The sequence below is a fragment of the Lissotriton helveticus genome, chromosome 8 (genome assembly GCF_964261635.1).
Source record: "Lissotriton helveticus chromosome 8, aLisHel1.1, whole genome shotgun sequence".
Taxonomy (NCBI): Eukaryota; Metazoa; Chordata; class Amphibia; order Caudata; family Salamandridae; genus Lissotriton; species Lissotriton helveticus.
In genome coordinates this window covers 890,962,687-890,978,743 of record NC_136069.1, presented here as the reverse complement: position 1 = coordinate 890,978,743, position 16,057 = coordinate 890,962,687, and the positions used below count along the sequence as shown (strand labels likewise).

At 42.5% G+C, this 16,057-nt stretch overlaps 1 protein-coding gene across 1 annotated transcript in view; it reads left to right on the top strand.

Annotated features, from left to right (window-relative positions):
* The window catches only part of ANOS1 (anosmin 1), a 451,571-nt gene that overhangs the window by 409,690 nt on the left and 25,824 nt on the right, over positions 1-16,057 (top strand). Inside the window, exons 11-12 of the mRNA XM_078657674.1 lie at positions 5,446-5,617; positions 15,531-15,751. Of these exons, the coding sequence (XP_078513800.1) occupies positions 5,446-5,617; positions 15,531-15,751 (393 nt within the window). The remainder of the gene's footprint in view (positions 1-5,445; positions 5,618-15,530; positions 15,752-16,057) is intronic.

Below are 16,057 nucleotides of genomic sequence, written 5' to 3'. Positions count from 1 at the left end.
CTTGCACCGAGTGCTCCGTGGGCTGGTACTGTACAATCTTGCTTGAGGTCCCCTCGCAACTCCTGGTAATTCGCCCTGTGGGTCCTCCTGAAGGACATCTTGATTTCTGTTGGGTTTTCCTGGTTGCTCCAGATGTTCCCTGACTCCCCATTGCTTGGTGATTCTCCTGGACCTTGCTGGTCCACACCGTAACCTGCTTCACCTTCCTGCGTGGGTTCCTTTTGCCAAGGCTTTTTGGTGCTGACACCGGCCCCTCACCACTCGACATCCTTCATGGGACTAGCTTGCATTTGGCTCCTGGTTGTCATCAACATCTCCTGGTCTTCGTGGCTGGAGAGTCGATCATCCCTGACATTGGTGGGCAATCGTCTAACGAGCTCCTGGTCACTCTGAAGTGACCCAGACTCTGTCCCCTCTGCTTTCAGGTTCCTCTCCTCCAGAATCCAGGCCTGGATTCCACCGGACCCTTTTCCCCTTCACGGCGGCAGCACTTCAAGCCTTCCGTAGAGAACAGCAGTTTCTGATGCCACGTCAGCCCTATGCAACCGGCTCCTCTGGGATAGGTTACTCTGGTACTACGGTATCGATGGGGGGTGGCTCTCAAACCTCTTATGTTCTGAAGGGTTTTGTCGAAGTCCTCCTAGAAGGGTCCTTAAACTGTAAAATTGCAACCATGACTTCCCCATAGAATTATACGGAGCCGGCGGTCATGTTAGCACACTGCACCCATCCTCCGTGGGGTCCCTATCTACTCACCTTGGGTGGTTCCTTGTGGTCCCAGCGATTCTACATGCTCCAGACCTTGTCCTGACCCGAGTCGTGATTGTTATACCACTATTTTAGTATATGGTTTGGTCTCCCCCTGGAGCCCACGGTGTATTGTGCTACTTACAACTGTTCTATTGATCTCGTATTGTGAGCTTTGTGTTCTATCCTCGGGTAGAGGATACTAGAGAGTGTTATATTAATAAATACATATTTTTAAATATATATTTTTATATAACTGCTGTGTGATTTTCCTTTCATTTGATTAATTCAGGAGGTGATCATCTGGTAAAGGAAGCTGCTTTACATTCCTTCAAGATTAAGCCTGAAGGCTGCTCTCCACAGCTACTACTAGGATAGCTTTCTAAAGGTTATCTTTGACCTCATACATCATAAGGGTCGTTTGGACTGGTGCACGGTGCCCACTTTAATTAGTGGACAGCATACACCAGGCCACCTTCTCACAGTGGCTGAAAGCGTTCTCCTAGCCATGCTTCTGACGAAACATAAAAAGAAAGTGCCAAGGAGAATTTAAGAAATTCTGGCCTATAATATCATTTTATGTTGTGTGTAATGATTATACGAAGTAACTCTCCCAATAAATACTATTGAAATACAGAATAAATACAATAGAAGGAGAAGCCAGAGTTTTCCATCTTTGGCATTCGAGCACCATCATTATTCTTGTCCCCAAATTGCCAGCATGCCCCAGGAGGAAGCCTTATCGATATAACATTTAATAGATTTGAGCTTCTTATTGGGCAATATGAGCGTAAGATGTCTGCCGTGGATTATTTGGAAACCTCTATACTCAAAACCCGAGAAGCCAGGTTTGTCAGGCTGAAGGGGAATAGCTTAAATTTCAGGTCAAGATCAACCAGCATCATTTTTGGCACCATTAAATAAAGATTGCGCTGTGGCAGCCATTACTTCCCTAGAGTGTGACATGGAAAGTGTGGAAACACAACTAGGGCTTCTTTCATTAATATTTAGGAAGTTCCTCCAGTGGCACAGGAAGATGTGGATATGCTATTATTGCATATCCTACAAAACTAAGCTTGCTGTTTTACTAGAGGCTTTGTCAAGAGTGCCTGGGTCAGCACCACAATTGTGGACCTGGATACAATGGCATAGGGAACCCCCCATTTAATCAACTTAAGCAGGGGCTGTGACTGGGCCTCATGAGCTGGTGAACTGTGTCCCACTAAAACATTGAGTTGCTTCTGGGCATCTTCTGGCTGCAGAGTTGCAGGCAAAATATCTCAGAAATAATGCTGTTCACCCACTTTAGCTTAGCTCCAAGATATCTTGATGTTGTTCCTATGCAATCCTGGGGCTACCCTACGCACTCACCTTTATGTAACAATCACGCAGAGGACAATAGATTGAACTGGCTCTAGCGGCTGCTATACCGAATATTCTGACACTGGTGTTTGAAGCAGATTCCTACTCATCAGAGTTGGCTTCACCGACTCTGGTGCATACTGGGGATGGAGAGGCTGACCCTAACTCTTTCAGAAGAGGGCACATCATATCCTGAGCTATGGTGTACTTTCATCACCTCATTATACCCTGAGTACAGAGAACTCACCTGCCTGAAATATCTCCACCAGATAAACACTACTTCCAATGCCCCTCTAGAGAGCACTCATTAGGAGAGCATGATGAGATATGTGAGATCACATCATTTGCACTATTCCTTAGCACTGTGGTTCCAATGGGTGAGGGGGTAGTTTGGTGAATTGTTTTGAGGATTCATATTGTACTTCGAAAGTAGAGCAATATGAGCTCATTGTGTTGCTATGCTTTATTTGCTATGAAACTAATAAAGATATATGAACTATAAATAACGTTGTAAGTCTGAACCAGGAGGAAGGGGTGTGGGAGGTGGGCTGACACCTAGCAGGGAGGTACAGAATGAGAAATTATGAAAATAGGGGAAATCACAGAGAGAGAGCGAAATGTAAAAAGTGATCATGAGAGATAAAGACAAACTAAAAAGTTAGTATGAGAAGGACCGTGAGGAGAAAGGAAAGATGGAGGGGGAAATGTAAAAAAGGAATAAGGAAGAAAATGTTAGTTAGGATGGAAGGCTAAAGAAAGTGTGAACAATGGATGGAAGGGTAAAAGGAATTAATGGAAGGATTAAATGAAAGCTGATAGAATGAAAAGATGGAAAGGAAAAACAATGGATGTATGCAATGGCGTAATCATGGAAGGAAGAGTGAAAGGATTGTTATGTTAAAGGGTGAATGAATGGAATGATGGAGAATGAACAGATGGGTAAGAATGGAAGGATGGATGTGTGATAAGCTATATAGATGGATATCATGATTGGTGAATGTGTGAGATACTGGCTGTATATATGAAAGGGCAAAACGATGAGTGGTAAAATTAAGAGATTTACGGATGAGTGGATGACTACATAGAAGGGGAAGGATGGATGAATAAATGGAAGGAGGATGAAAGCGTGGATGGAACTCTTGCAAGAATGGATAGGTTTGTTGGCCTTGCATGCTTTGTATGTGATTAGGTGTTTTGTTCAAGTGGAGGGTATTTTATTATTCTGGCTTCGCTCTTAACTGGATACCTCACCTTAATGAGAAATGATAATGCATTTACCCACCAAAAGAATGGGTCTTTCTTCTCGATTTGGGATTTTCCAGACCTCAATGATAAAATGAAGATAAGGAGGCATGATCTTTAAACTATTAAAAATAACTTCTCGGCTGTAAGATTATGGCTTCTTTATGGTAACCCCACCAGATTTTTAATTCTACAAGGGGACAAAATACATGTTTACTCAGATACAAGCCATGCAAGACTTAGTGGATACTAGTAGGAATGCATTAACTGATCATGTTAGTGGCCATACCATTGCCTGTTTGCTATGCCTCTCTCTTTTCCACAGTGTGATTTATAGGTTTGCTCATTGTTCAGGTGTTAGGTTCTTCTTATGTCCTTTAGTTTGTTGCTTTGTTTTCCGAGATATTCGTGCAGTTAGAATTTGACTCCCCCCTCTATGTCAACTTTATCAAGTATGAGAAGGCATTCAACAGCATGGACAAAGAGACCCTTTGGAAACTCCTCCACCACCACGTGTGCCCGGGCCAGAAAACTCCTGCAAATCGTCAGGAACTCTTACAAGGAACTCCTGCAAGATAGTCCATGGAGGGTACTTTTGGAAGCCTTCCAAGTGAGGAATGGAGTCCGCCAGGGCTGTTTTCTCTCACCTTTTCTCTTCCTGCAGGCCATAGACGGTATCATGAAGACATCCACAGCAAGGAGAAGAATTGGGATCCAGTGGAACCTTGGAGGCTGCTTGACAACATGGACTTTGCAGGCAACCTGGCCCTACTTTCCCATACCCATCTGCAGTTGCAAGAGAAGATCAACAGTGTGGCAGCCACTATAGCACAACTTGGCCTCAACATCCACAGGGAAATAAATCAAGATCCTGAAGGCTAACACGGCCAGCATAGCTTCAGTCACTCTTGTTGGTGATGCACTAGAAGAGGTTGAGACCTTCACCTACCTGAGCAGTGTGTTGGACAAGCAGGGCGACACAGATGCCGACGTCAAGGCAAAAGTCGGCAAAGCAAGGGCTGCCTTCATACAGCTGAATATTTGAAGCTCCAAGAACCTAAGACTGGCTGTTTAACACTAACATAAAATATGTCCTAAATGGAGCAGAAATTTGGTGGAGAGAGGTGACCACCACCAACTAAGTCCAGCCCTTCATCAACACCTGTCTGAGGAAAATCCTCCAAATCCGCTAGTCAAACACCATCCGCAACTACAACCTATGGCAGCAACTCCCTGCTCGTGAAAAAACCATGAAAAGACACTGGGGCTAGATAAGGCACCTCCTCCGTAAGCCCCCATCAAATACCACCAGGCAAGCCCTGACCTGGAACCCTCAAGGGAAAAGCAAAAGAGGAAATCAAGAAACATCTGCCGCAGAGGCTTAGAGGCTGACTGCAAGGTGATCGTTTACACCTGGAGTCATTGAAAGAACAGCCTAGTAGAGAGATGGCTGGAGAGTCCTGGTTGATGGCCAATATCCCAGGAGGATTAGTATGGATAAGTAAGTAAAAAGATAGAAATTCCAGAAGGAATTCCACCTGATTTAGTCCCTCCATTGAATTAACTGTAAGAAAGTCCATGGTCCCTGTTCCAATAGTTTCTTTGTCTGTAAATGTGGCTGGTGCTCAGGGTTGGATGTTTTTACCTGGGGGTGTGATTGAGATCAGGAAAGTTTAACGGGAGAGCTGAAGCTACGCCACTCTAGAACATACTCACATCGAAAGGCCTTTTTAGGGGTTGGCCAAGTTCATCATTTGAAGATGTGTAAATCAACTCACTTCTGTATTTTATGTGGGTTAATCACATCCCTCCTCGCACTGCACTCATGTCAAGGGCATAGCTCCAACTGGTAGGAACTGGCTTCTTTGATGCTGCCTCACTGAGGTGAAATACATCAAGTGTAAGAAATATCTACCCCACATGAATAATATTTCACGGCTGTAATTAACATTGACAGCATCTGCTTTGTTCTGTGTTTGGAAGTATTATATTTGCCGTTACTGCGCATGTCGAGTGAAGAATGTAAACGCGTGCCAACCTTCTGCCTTGTAAAAATGCACCTAAAGTTAAAAAAAATTTTTTTTCTCTTTTCAGGAAAACTACATAATTCTTCAAGGCTTAACGTTTTCCTGCCAATATAAAGTCACCGTTCAGCCAGCAAAATCAAAGGGACAGTTGAAAGCAGAGAGCATCTACTTTACTACACCCGCCTGCTCGGCTCTGAAAGGAAAACATCACAAGCACTTCAGCTGTCCGTCCGAGGAAGGTGAGAGGGAGTTTTGAGGCGGGAAAGTACGCAGTCATTATTCTGGTATATTAATTAGGGGTGTGCGAAATTCATGCTATTGCTTTCGTGTAATTCTACTAAATATTGGGAGAGTTACGCATAAGTACGCGTATTTATGCAAAATGCTATTATGGCATCTAATCCTATATTTTAGCTTGAAATGCATTCCCATGTCCAAAATAATTATGCACTAAAAAACATAGTACCCAGAACACAAGTACCAATAGTCACATACATAGTGGCCGCCTTGTTCTGTGCGCCTGCGCTATGATTTTGCTTTGAATACTGCGGGCCTCAGTTATGAAAAGTGACGCATTGCTGCGTGAAAACAGCGATGCGTCACTTTTCACTGCGCCCTCCTTGCAACACCAATGATGCATCATATTTACAGTATGACGCATCATTGCGCAAGGAGTTACAGATATGTCAGTATTTCTGACGTATCTGTATGGCGCAAAAGTGACGTATTGCTGGAGTGTGTCACAAAAGTGACGCAACTCCAGCAATGTATCCTTTCACAGGGGGCAAGCCCCATGTGAAAGGGCCTGCGTCAGTCTTACGCCTGCTGTGAGGCAGGCGTAAGAAATTGCCGCAATTGTCTCCTAGAAGTGGCGCAGTGAAATCACATAGATTTCACTGCGTCACTTCTACGACCCTTTCTTGCGTCAATATGACCCCATGCATACATTATACCTGGTGCAGGTATAATGTGGCGCAGGGGTTTACAGAGTGACGCATCTACCTAGATGCGTCACTTTGTAAATATGGCTCAACAAGGCGCATTTTTTACGCCACCAGCGGCATAAAAGTGACGCATAGCCTCATAAATGAGGCCCTTCGTTTTTAATTGACGTTTGGTAAAGGTGTTACTCGAGAATTCCACGTGAAGTTCACTAAATTACACTAACTAAGTTGGCATAATTGAAATTTCACGCAGGTCTAATATTTATGGAATGCGAGGACAGTCAATTAACACGGTGTATTAGGCTTTCTATCCCCAGTAGCAACAGGACTGCGTTTGATGTCTTTAGCCAATTTGCAGTTTGGTGTTTCCTTGTGGAGCGCCCCAATGTGGCTGCTTGGTGTTGCTTAATGGATTGCCAGCCTTGTTCTTTCATCATCTGTTACATGAATCCATATGGATTGTGTACTTTGTGCAACCAAACACATAAAAAGAGCCTTTCCATGATAGCAACAATACAACTGATACTTAAAAGAGAGCAGAAAGGCAAATTGCAGGGTCAATTCACAAAGAAGTCAAACATTGGTGTAGTTTTATTTTGCCAGATATCAATTCCATACAAACAACTCATAAACACATTACAGTTTCCACAATTTCAATTCTTTAGATTACCAAAGTCAGTCAGAGTGCTAAAATGTGGCCTATTGAGGTCCATGTTATCTGCCCTGTTAACTGTCTCACGGAGTTAGTGATACTGGGAGCCCCAAGAAATCCGGAAGGGGGTGGAAATACAAGAGGGACCTTAAGTTCAACACGACATGCAGAATTATCACGGAAATTGTAATTCGAGTCTTAAACTGCCAGAAATTCCTCAGTTTTCCTTTTTTTCACATACGTTACCACCTGCTTACAGCAGATAGTCTGTGGGTGAAACAACACATCTGTGGAGTGTCGTTCTTGTAACCCCAATTCAGCTGGTCTTCTATTCATGGACGTCGATTCATCAAAATGCCTGGACAGGAAGTGACATCGTAAGGCATTTGACCTGAAGACATCACAGGAAGTTGCATCATGTGTCCTTTGGGCCCCATGAAATCAAAGGAAGCTAAATTGCATGACCTTTTGCATGGTGCTATCACAAGAAGTGATGCATCTAACTTTTAGTTACTTACATTACACACAGAGACTGGAAAATTTATACAGATACAAAAAGATATACATACTTTAAATTCTATTGAAAATGCAGCTACATACATTGTTTCAGGTAGTATCTTCCTTTATCCAATTAAGATAATATAGCATTGATTAAGTACCTATCAAATAGTGTACAACAATGGAAAATACACTAGTCAAGTTGAAATCAGCCATTATAAATATCAAATAACTTATAAAATGGGAAGGTTGATGGGCCTATAATGTTCAAAACAAGTTCACGTTATCATTTGTCCTAGAAACTGGGAGTACCATGAAATTAAATCTCAGTCTTGGAGCGTAGATAACAGTGCTATTTAATTCAGGTCAAGTTCTCCCAGCAATCTTCCTTTCCATAGTATACATACTTCTAAACATGTGGAGCCATTAAACCTTTTCAGGTTTACTATTATTATTTCTTCTGCAGGAAACATGCACATCACTGGTACAGTACTTGAGTTGATCAAAAAAATGTGTGTATTGCATTAGCATAACTTACCATGCAACTAACATCTTATCTAACAGCCAGAAACCCAAAGGCATGAAAGCTTACTTTACAATGCAGATGTTAGTCCGCATTTAAAAATGACTCCGTTAATCAACGCTCCTAAAGCAAAACTTTCCACATTTTCAAAATCCAACACACACACTTACAGAGACAATGAATCGTACGTGTGTAAATCAGTGTATAGAAAATATTACATGAGGCAAAGGAAACTACAAGTTGTAGGATTCACATGTCATCCATGCTGGTAGGCACTTTTTTAAGAGTGCTTGGTCTGTAGAAGCAAAAACTCAGGATTCAGAACACAATACAGTGCTTTAGGGTTGACTTTAATAATAAAAATTGATTTCTACCCTAACAAATCTTTCTTATCAACTTCAGGATAGAAAGACTGGGAAAAACATAACTTTCTAAGGTGTACCATGCAGCTCTTAGATGTCAGTTCATAGCTCAATGAGCTAGATTACGAATGTAACATATGACCTGCACAGTCACAACATTATCTCTGACAAAAGTAGTAACCCACTGAGATATCTACATAAAATATTATTCTTTAATATACATGGTGCATGTTCTTTGCCACAGGCACATTAACTTTCTGCGCTACCTTAGATAAGTGAAAACTGCCACAAGACAAAACTCCCATCTCTCTTCAGCAGGTACATTAATAAATCACCAGAGTTAACTTGACAGTTTTAATGTTGCCCGAAAACTATTGAATATACAAGGAACTTTGCAGTGGTTTTAAAACTGCTGCAATGCTAGAAAACCTGCCCTCACTAACAAAACCTGCCCTCTGTCCTTCCAGGCTCCTGGGGAAACGCCCCCCCCCCCCCCACCCGTCGCCTGATGCCCGGTAAGGCAATTCTGGCCTTGGTGGTATTCAAAACAGACAATTTCTTGTTGGCCAGTCCACCAGCACTGACCGGTGCACTCATGCTGTGGCTACATGGATGCAGTGTTACACATACGACAAGGACCTTTAGTGTGTTATTTATATTACCTAAACAATGGCTAAACCGCTAAAAGGGTAAACCTCAAATATATGCTCTTTCACAATAATTTCTGAAGTTTTGCAGTAGAGCATTTGAAAATCTTGTGGTAACTCCAAAAACAGATAATCTTATCTTAATTTACTTGTTATTTCTGTTAGAGATTCACCAATGGCCCGTAGCTCACAGGAGTCTCAACGACTGGCAAAACAACAAGGGGAGTTGGAGAGTCAATCTGATGGCTCATTCTCGCTCTCACACTATCTGCTTCGTGGCCGGTTCAAGGTCCAACTGTCTGACTCAATCAGAAAGTGATAATTAAGTGAAGCAAGTCACCCACGACCATGTTGGGACTAGGTGTCTGTTACCGAACTTGTGTTGAAGTCAGTCACTCACTCTAATTACGTCCAGCACCCATGCCGTGCAGCAGCCACGAGACCGACTCTGACTCCCATGCAGCGTCGCGTGCCATACTCTTTGCAGTATATTAACCATCTCCACTACCTTTGATAAGTGAAAACTGACACTAAACAAAATTCCCTCTGTCCACAGCAGGTACAGTAATAAATCACCGGAGTTGACTTTACACTTTTCTTGTTTCCCAAAACTGCTGAATATCGAAGGAACTTTGCAGTGCTTTTAAAACTTTTGCACTGCTACAAAACCGGCCTCACTAACCGAACTTTCCCCCCACCCTTTGGCCTTCCAGGGAAACACCTGCCCATCTCCCGATGCCCGGTATGGCCATTCAGGTTTGCTGATGTTCAAAACAAACATTGTCTTGTTGGCCAGTCCCCCAGCGCTCACTGACCGGCATGTGAATGCTGTGGCTACATGGTTGCAGTGTTCTACGAGAAAGAATGACAATTAATGTGTTATTCACATTAGCTAAACGATGGCTAGACCACTGGAAGGGTTGAACTTGAAATGTGTGCTCTTTAACAATAATTTCAGAAGTTTTGCAGGGCATTTGAAAATCAACAATAGATAATCTTATCTTACTTTACTTGTTGCTTTGTTAAAGGTTTTCTCAAGGCCCACAGCTCACAGAAGTCTCAATGACTGGCACCACCACAAGTGGGAGGCTGACAGTTGAGGCTCTAGTCAAATCAATATGACAACTCAGTCAGTCTTACTCTCACACGTTCTCACTTACCTTGGGGCCCGCCCAAGGTCTGAACACATGACAATTAAGTGAAACAAGTCACTCATGGGCCGGTCCCGATCTTGCATTGATTCTAGTTAGTCACTCTAGAGTCTTGATACTCAGCACCCATTCAGCAGGCAGGAGTCCGACCCGACTCCAACCCCGAGCCTGCGGCGGATCAGCGCAGCTTTTACTGTTGCATGGGAACCACCCAATAATTTTTGTCAGGGCTGTCATCATTGGTAGCTCTTTCGCACACTACTGGATTGATGGACCTGGGACTGAGTCGGTAGTCCCAAACACGGTGGTATGCAAACCGCACCTGACACCATATCTGAAGCTAAGGTAGGGTGCAGCAGGTGCGCTCTTGCACTTACACACATTGGCTGCTAGCTGCAGCATGTGTAGTTAGTCGCTATCCAATCATGCTCAGCCATGCTGCGCGCACTTCGTGCTCTTTCGCTCAGCTTCCTTGCCCAGGCCCACAGCAGATACATGCACGGTTTCAAATCAAGGACTGCGCCAAATGGCCCAGCTCGTGGTCACCATAGCAACGAGTGAGACAAGTTCTCCCAGGCCCATCTTGCAGGCCATCATGATGTATGTGCAGGCAGTGCTTCAGCACAGCAGTGCAATCAAGTTCTGATCACACTGTGGCTGATGTTATGCCACCAGAGTGCTAGCCAAGGTTGACAAATAGCCAGGGGTCACAAAAGAGGTGGCAGAGGTTGCAATGGGTGGCTTAGGGATCGCATTTGTAACCCCTTGGGGACCCCTAATTGACATCCATGCTTCTATTGCCAGTCGAATCAGGATTACTGGCTGACATGTGCTCAGCTCTAAAGTGAACATTCACAGGGCAGTGATTAAGTGCATGCAATTCAAACAATGGTGTAGACTGAAAAGGGGAGAAATTTCAAAAGAAGTTTCTGTTTCTGTTTTTCTTTTTTTTGCCTACTTTTTCAGAACATTGGAGGGAAATAGACTATACTATGACTTTATAAATAAGATATTTTGAGTATACGTGACTCCTGAGGCAAAAATATCTTGGAATCAATTTACCTCAGACACATTCTCCTTAAAGAGGGACGCACCTGTTTGGCGTGCTCATTATCACTCCCTTAAATTGTCATAGCCCTCTACCCTCTAGATAAGAAGAATTGAACATAACCAACATTAGTCTTGGCAATTGTAGGATAACAGAAATTTTTTTTGTAAGCAGATGATCTTTCATTGACCCTTTCAAAGCCAGCATATTCAGTTCCTAATGTAATGACTCAGTTTGAAGAATTTTCCAAATTCTCAGGTATCGCATCAACTGGTCAAAGAGCAAAGTCTTAACAATGTCCAAGATGACAACCAATGCATTTTTGGAAACTCAGCCGATTCGATGGGTATAGATCATACCTGGGGATCATGGTCAACATAGCACTCAAGGGCAACATACAGCCACTATTGACAAAAACAGTAGTTGACTTCTCAAACTTGTCAGACCTGCAACTTTCCCTCTTGAGAAAAATGCAGGCAGGTAAGATGATGGTGAGTTCAGCATTTAAATATGTTTTTGCAATGCTGTCACTACCAATACAAATATCACAGTGTCAGAAATTACCAATACCATTAGAAAATTCATGTAGAGCCTGGCCAGGATTAAAGCACTCCAGGCTGCACATGGCGGCAGGGAGCCAAGGGCTGTACCTACCTTATGCAAAAACATGACGTCTAGTGCACAAATTGGCACATATTTGATGGTTATTAGCCAAGAGCACAATAAAACAATGTGGGATCAAATTCAGGCACAATTACTATTTGGAAGGGTAAACTGGATTTAGTGTATAGTGATCCCTGTATGACCGTAGAAAGGTACTACCCAATTATGCATGCAGCAGGCCATGCCTGGTGAAAAGTACATTTGAGAGAGTAGACCCTTGCATACATCTAAATGCTCCATTTAGGGACATCACAGGGCTGAAAATTTTAGGGAAAATACTATGTCAGGAGTGGCTAGAGCTTGGTATACATATCTTTCCAATCGTCTCTGAGACAGAAAATAATCATTTGCTAGCCTCAAATGTGAATGTAATCTTACACTTTTATAAATGTGGAAGTACAGTCAACTGACCTGTTGTACAAAGGCCAGATTGTTGACCCTGCCCCCAAAAACACGAACACATCCCTATACGAAAATATGTTAAGGCCTGGGGACAGCATAACCGAGTAATCACAGGTCTGTAGAGTACCGTAATAAAAACCACCATCTCAATGCTGACAGAATCAACAGTCAGATTTACGTGACGGAGAGAAACTAGGTACTCAATTTGAGGATGATGAATGGCAGGATTTGCTATTCATGTATAACAAAGGGACAAAAGTCTTAGAAAAGCCAGACTCAAATCTAGCTATTTAAAGATTTTACCTTAATTACATTGGTCAGCAAAAGATCTACACACAGCACACAAGTCCAAATTCAAAAAGTTGAAGATGTGACGTAGAGAAAGACTACTTCTTAAAGATTTTATGGAACTGTCCCAACTTGATACAATACTTGACACATATATGGACTACAGTGAATTTCATATGATCAACACTTCAATTCTACAACTTCGCATGTTACTTGACATGTCTGACATCCCAGACATATCCACACACTTGAGACAGTGACTTGCTACGATACTCTGACTCAACAAACCTTCTGTATTTTACATCTGTGGAAGTCCCCAGAAGTTCCTACATATATTGACTGGCTCCAGGAAGTGATGACTGTGGCTGAATATGGGAAAACTATCTATAGACTGCCATCTCAACTTCATATTGGGGCATTTTGTGAGACATGCATAGACAAATACAAACAACAATATTACTACAGCATCACACTTGGATGGTGATCATTCAGTTTCTCCATTTACGGTTACCAGAAATTGTAAGAAATCTAACAGAAAATATTACTGGATAATATCTCCCATCTGAAACCTTACATAACACCTTTGCCCACCCCATCCCACTGGCAATACAAGGAGGACATTTAGTACACTCTCAAAATGTCTCACACCCTAGAAATTATAACCATTGCATTAAGATATGCAGTAGATAAACTGTGTTGACCTCATCCATTACAGCACCAGCACACAACAAGTGAAAAACAAGCATTGGCATAGCCAATAGGTCTCGACTTTGGGGCCTTATAAGTGTTTAGCCATGCAACTGTTGATGTTGTTGCACCAAGGATACTGTGCTGCATAACTAAATACTTAGAAGGTCCCAAAAGTGAGACCTATTGGCTATGCCAATGCTTGTTTTGCTAAGGGTCAAACAAGCCGTTCTGCAAAAAAAAGGTGATTGCCACAAACTGGATTTTCTTGTCAAATAGCAGGAATTCTGTCAAAGGCTTTTTGATGTAAGACTTCCAGTAATTTGCAGACTTCGGCATTGTTTCTTGTTATTGCGTTAAACTCAGCGGTGTTTTTTTTTATTTGTTCGCAGTGGTTTTGTAGCGCTTTCTGCAGCACATTGCCACCACCTCACTCACACGTTTGGAGTGGTGAAATACACCACTGGAGAGGGAATAAGATATTGAGTGGTGTAAGTGGATAATATGTCAAGGGTGTATAAGGGTGCTTTCACACGATGTGTGATCATTTTGATTAACACTTGCAAACTGTGATTGGGGTTGAGTCCGGGATAGGAATGGGGGCGCCCTTACATTAATTTGAAATTGGCCTCTCCACATATTTCACCTGGAATCGGGCTATCTATAAACTATTAAACATTCTGTTACTTGAAGAATTCAGTTCTATTATGTAAAAGAGCGTTTCTACTTAGGAAAGCGCAGCAAGCACACAGGTGTAGCGAATGTGTATTTAGTTAACGCCTTTGATCAACAGCCCGCACCCGTTTAAAGGGTTCATGTTAAGCTTTGTTCTCAGACCAAGATCATGGTTAAAGAATCATTTTGTGACTCTCATTTATCTGCACCCGAAGAATAATTAATGTCCTTTGAAAAGCAGTAAAAGTTTCAACCGTATGCACGGGCTGGGGCAAAGACTGAAGTAATCAAACCAAATTGTGGAAGTTGAAAAGTTAATATGTAACAAGCAAGCTTGAGGCGCTACAGAAACATAGCACTATTGCAGACTTCATTGGTAACAACAATAACACATGCATCTTAACGTTGCACGGAAAGGTCTTTTGGACGCCTTTTTAAAAGGCGTGAGATCCAGACCGAACGTGCATAGAGTGCAAACAATTGATTAGCTCACTTCCGGTTAGCATTCCAGGGTCACTCTGAGGCTGGGAAGGGCAAGTCCAGAAACCAACAAACAGAAGCTCATGAATTGTATTTGCCACTTCCTGTCCAACTTGGATAGGTGCACCAGGGACCCGCTGCCTGTGAGGTAACAAATATATACCAGAGAGCACCATCCGGACCTGGTATACGAACTATAGCGGTGGATACTGTTGTAACACCCCCTCCATGGTGGAGTTTTTCTTTAATGCAAACTCCCCTGACGTTTTGCATGGAATGCAGATGTTACGAAAGAGGGCGAGATCTTATGTAAAGCAATCTTTGCATACGCTTTGGGGAAACAGCAGGCTTTAAAAAACATGAAAGAGAGATGGAGGGAGTTACAAAACAGAAAAAAGAGGCGGAGGGAGTTGTGTGTGCGCGCGAAAGCACTAGATGATCCATGATGGCTCAAAACTAAAGGTAGATGGTGGCTGCTCGCGTTCACGTGCACATGCACACAAGCTTTAGGCCAGGAGAATGGGTAGCACGTTGAAAAGCCCCTTACTTAAAGTCGAGCTAGCAGTGCATGCGCTGCTCTAAGCTTGACCTAATGATTGGACAAAACAAGCAGTAACCCTAAGAGCAGAATGAGATTTTTTTGTGAGAGAGAATATTGTGATGAATGGTGGAAAAATCTTGAGAATAATGTTTGGAGAAGTAATCTACTTCAAAGTTATGAGCACTAAACATACAGTATACCACAGTTTATATAACAGGCATTATTGCTCCTGCGAAGCTCTATGGATAACGATTCATACCAGCTGGAGGGATACAGGATGATCCATATACAATTTAAATAAGAATGAGTACATGAAACTTGCTGTTATAGAAAAAGTTTTTTCTATTTAAATTATTGGTAAGGAGATGTTAAAATAAATTCTGTGATCGTAGGTCAAATAATATATCACCCTCTATCTCAGGTCCATTGACAATCAACATTGGAAATACCAAAAGGCCAGTCAGGTGACAGCAAAAAACCTTCAGGCAATACTGTTGACATCAAAAGTGCCCTTTGCATAAAAACACAATATGTGAATGCCCATAAACCAATTTACTTGACTCTTTTGCCTTGTTGTTTTGTATTTCACAGTGATTGTTCTACCCAAAGTGTTGGCCAAGCCAGAGAACCTTTCTGCATCCTTCATAGTACATGAAGGCAACATCACTGGCCATTTTTCCTGGAAGTTGTCCAAGGTGAACCTTCATCAGCCCATGACAGGTTTTCAAGTGACGTGGGCTGAAGTCACCACAGAGAGCCGGCAGAACAGCTTACCAAACAGCATTATTTCTCAGTCACAGATCCTGCCGGCGGTAAGTGTTTTTCAGTGTTACATTTTGGTGGTCGCAGGCTTACATAGTATTTCTTTATTGAAGGCTGTATTGACCGTTGACAATTATGATTTCATTTAAAAATGTGTGTTACTTTTGTATATATCACACCACGGAGGATCCATGGACTCTTGGAGAGATCTGATTGGCTGCCACCACGTCACCAACAATGTTGCAGCAGCCATCGTAGGACTCAGTACAGAGTCCTAATAAAATGCAAAAAAAAGACATACGGGGTCAAGGTAGGAATGCCCTGACCCCCCTAGCCTGATATGGCCTAAAACTATT